Here is a 2193-nt window from a genome sequence, read left to right on the forward strand (position 1 = left end):
CTCCCTGTACACGGGTTTAATATATTCTGGTACGTGTGTGTATTCACGCGCCACTAAAACTCTTCCTGAACAACAAATTTTGTTTCTATATTACATATTATATTATCATATGTTGAAAACGATACAACTATAACATCTTAACATCAATTCTACTCTATTTCGGCCTTTACCTCCGACCCGTGACGAAGCCAATGACACAAAAACATTCAGGTTATGATGGAAATCCTGGAGCAATGCTCGAAAACACAACGACGACAAAAATAATATCATTAGACAAAAATCATATCTTTGGATGATAATAACGTATATAATCCTGTAAGTAAGAACAATGTCATTTAGGTAAGCACTTATGTGACCCGTGGTCACACTGAGCATGCATTTTTCCTGAAATATGACTAGAGTAGTGTGAGTAAATACGTAATCTTGAAGGTACGAACAAAATCAGGATGTTCTGTTAAAAACTCCATGAGTCAATGGAAGGGAAGGCGGAGTGATTTGGTAATAGACCAATTTCTCTTTCACCGAAGTGGCAGGCCTTCCTCTTCCTCACTGCGCTGCAATGGCGGAACCGCACTTGTGGCAGATGCTGGCGTGCACGTTGCCGTTCAGGGTCCGGGATCTGTGGTTGACCTCACCCTCGGGAGAGGAGGACTCCCCTTCCGCCTCCGCAATGGCCTCGTCCAGCTCCAGTGCCTTCAAGTCGGGGGTGATGATGCCATCGTCGACGCTTCGCGACCTCCCTCGCGAGGGACTGTAGCCGCCCTCCGTCTGCACAGCTGTTCGCAAGGCAGGCGTTAATCAGGCTCGACGCAAAGGCGTGCGCACTTTGACATACAAGAGCATAAATGCATCGGAATCATAAGATAAAAAATATGTGCAAAGAATTTCGATCATACTGAAATCATAATTTCTTGATGGTAGTTGAATAAAGAATTCATATTTCAATAAGAGCACAAAAGCAAGGCTATTGGTTATGAGAACATAGCAGAGACACAACGAACTGGAAGCAAAGTCTCAAGATCGTTTTTGTATCGCATGTGACATTCGAATCTTTTGACGTCATGCAATTTTTAGAAAAGGCCATTCATGCCCTCGTAGCCACACATCTCGGATTGGAAGTAAGGAAGCACACATTAAAGACAAAAGTGAACGTTTAAGGCTAACGGCCTATGCATAATTCTAATGGGAAAATACTCTTCCATGGATACTCGCAAAATATTTTAAAATTACTCGTCTTATGTATTCACCTACTCTTTCATTCACCAAAAAATTATTTTAGCTTGCGAAAATTAAATTTGTTATGGCTACACTCGGACACTCAAAATCAACTATTAAATAGTCAGTTCACTTTCACGATAAACTGTCACTGAAGCATTGCAAAGCTGTCCACACACACACACACCTGGATCCACACTCTGATCGCCCAGTGTTGTGTCACAGTGACACAACACAACTTTTCACACACAAATCATATGTATATTTGTTTTCATCTTACATTATGGAACAATTAATTTTCATCTTCGCATTTTCTCCCTGTTAAAAAAAATAAAGCACTCATGTCCACACTCTCACCTGTATGCAGACCTAGTTCATAATTTTTTCCACACACAGCTGGTAAGTAGTGTGTGAAACAATTTCTTCTCTTTCACATTAATATTTTCCAACATATCACACTTGTACACATACTACTGTAAAGTTTAAAATATCTGTATCTAAATATCATTCAGCTTACACTGCATGCATGGCTGATACTGCTCCGTACATATTTCCTTCACACAAACTAAGTTTTGAAGTTATCCGTATCTACCTAGCATTTCCCTGCAAAATCCTTCACTCTCATGTGTACACCTGACACGCCCTCACCTGTGTCCACGCCCTGTTCCTGGAAGTCCTGCATTTCCACGCTGTTTTCCCTCATGGTGGGCATGTTCTCCCCAGGCCTGGCGGAGCTCACCAGGGTCGTGACGAGGTCCATGCGGGAGTCGAGGGAGTACTGCTTCCCGGCCATGAGCATTCCCTTGATGCGCCTCCTCATGGCTGGAGGGTCGCGGGGGAAGCGTAGGTCAGTGGGTGAAGTGGTTTTCATTTGATGTTTGTTTTCGGATGTCTTTTGAGGCTGGGTATATGTCGGCACACTTATTATTTTTTTTATTAAAGCTAATCTAATATAAAAGAATGCCAATTAACACTTAC

At 42.1% G+C, this 2193-nt stretch overlaps 1 protein-coding gene across 1 annotated transcript in view; it reads right to left on the reverse strand.

Moving 5' to 3' along the window:
- Positions 1–7: 7 nt before the first annotated feature.
- Positions 8–2193, reverse strand: part of LOC119587115 (histidine decarboxylase-like) — a gene marked incomplete in the record, with an annotated part of 81576 nt that continues 79390 nt past the window's right edge. Inside the window, 2 exon segments of the mRNA XM_037935867.1 lie at positions 8–776; positions 1864–2037. Of these exon segments, the coding sequence (XP_037791795.1) occupies positions 547–776; positions 1864–2037 (404 nt within the window).

The sequence above is a fragment of the Penaeus monodon genome, chromosome 22 (genome assembly GCF_015228065.2).
Source record: "Penaeus monodon isolate SGIC_2016 chromosome 22, NSTDA_Pmon_1, whole genome shotgun sequence".
Lineage (NCBI taxonomy): Eukaryota > Metazoa > Arthropoda > Malacostraca > Decapoda > Penaeidae > Penaeus > Penaeus monodon.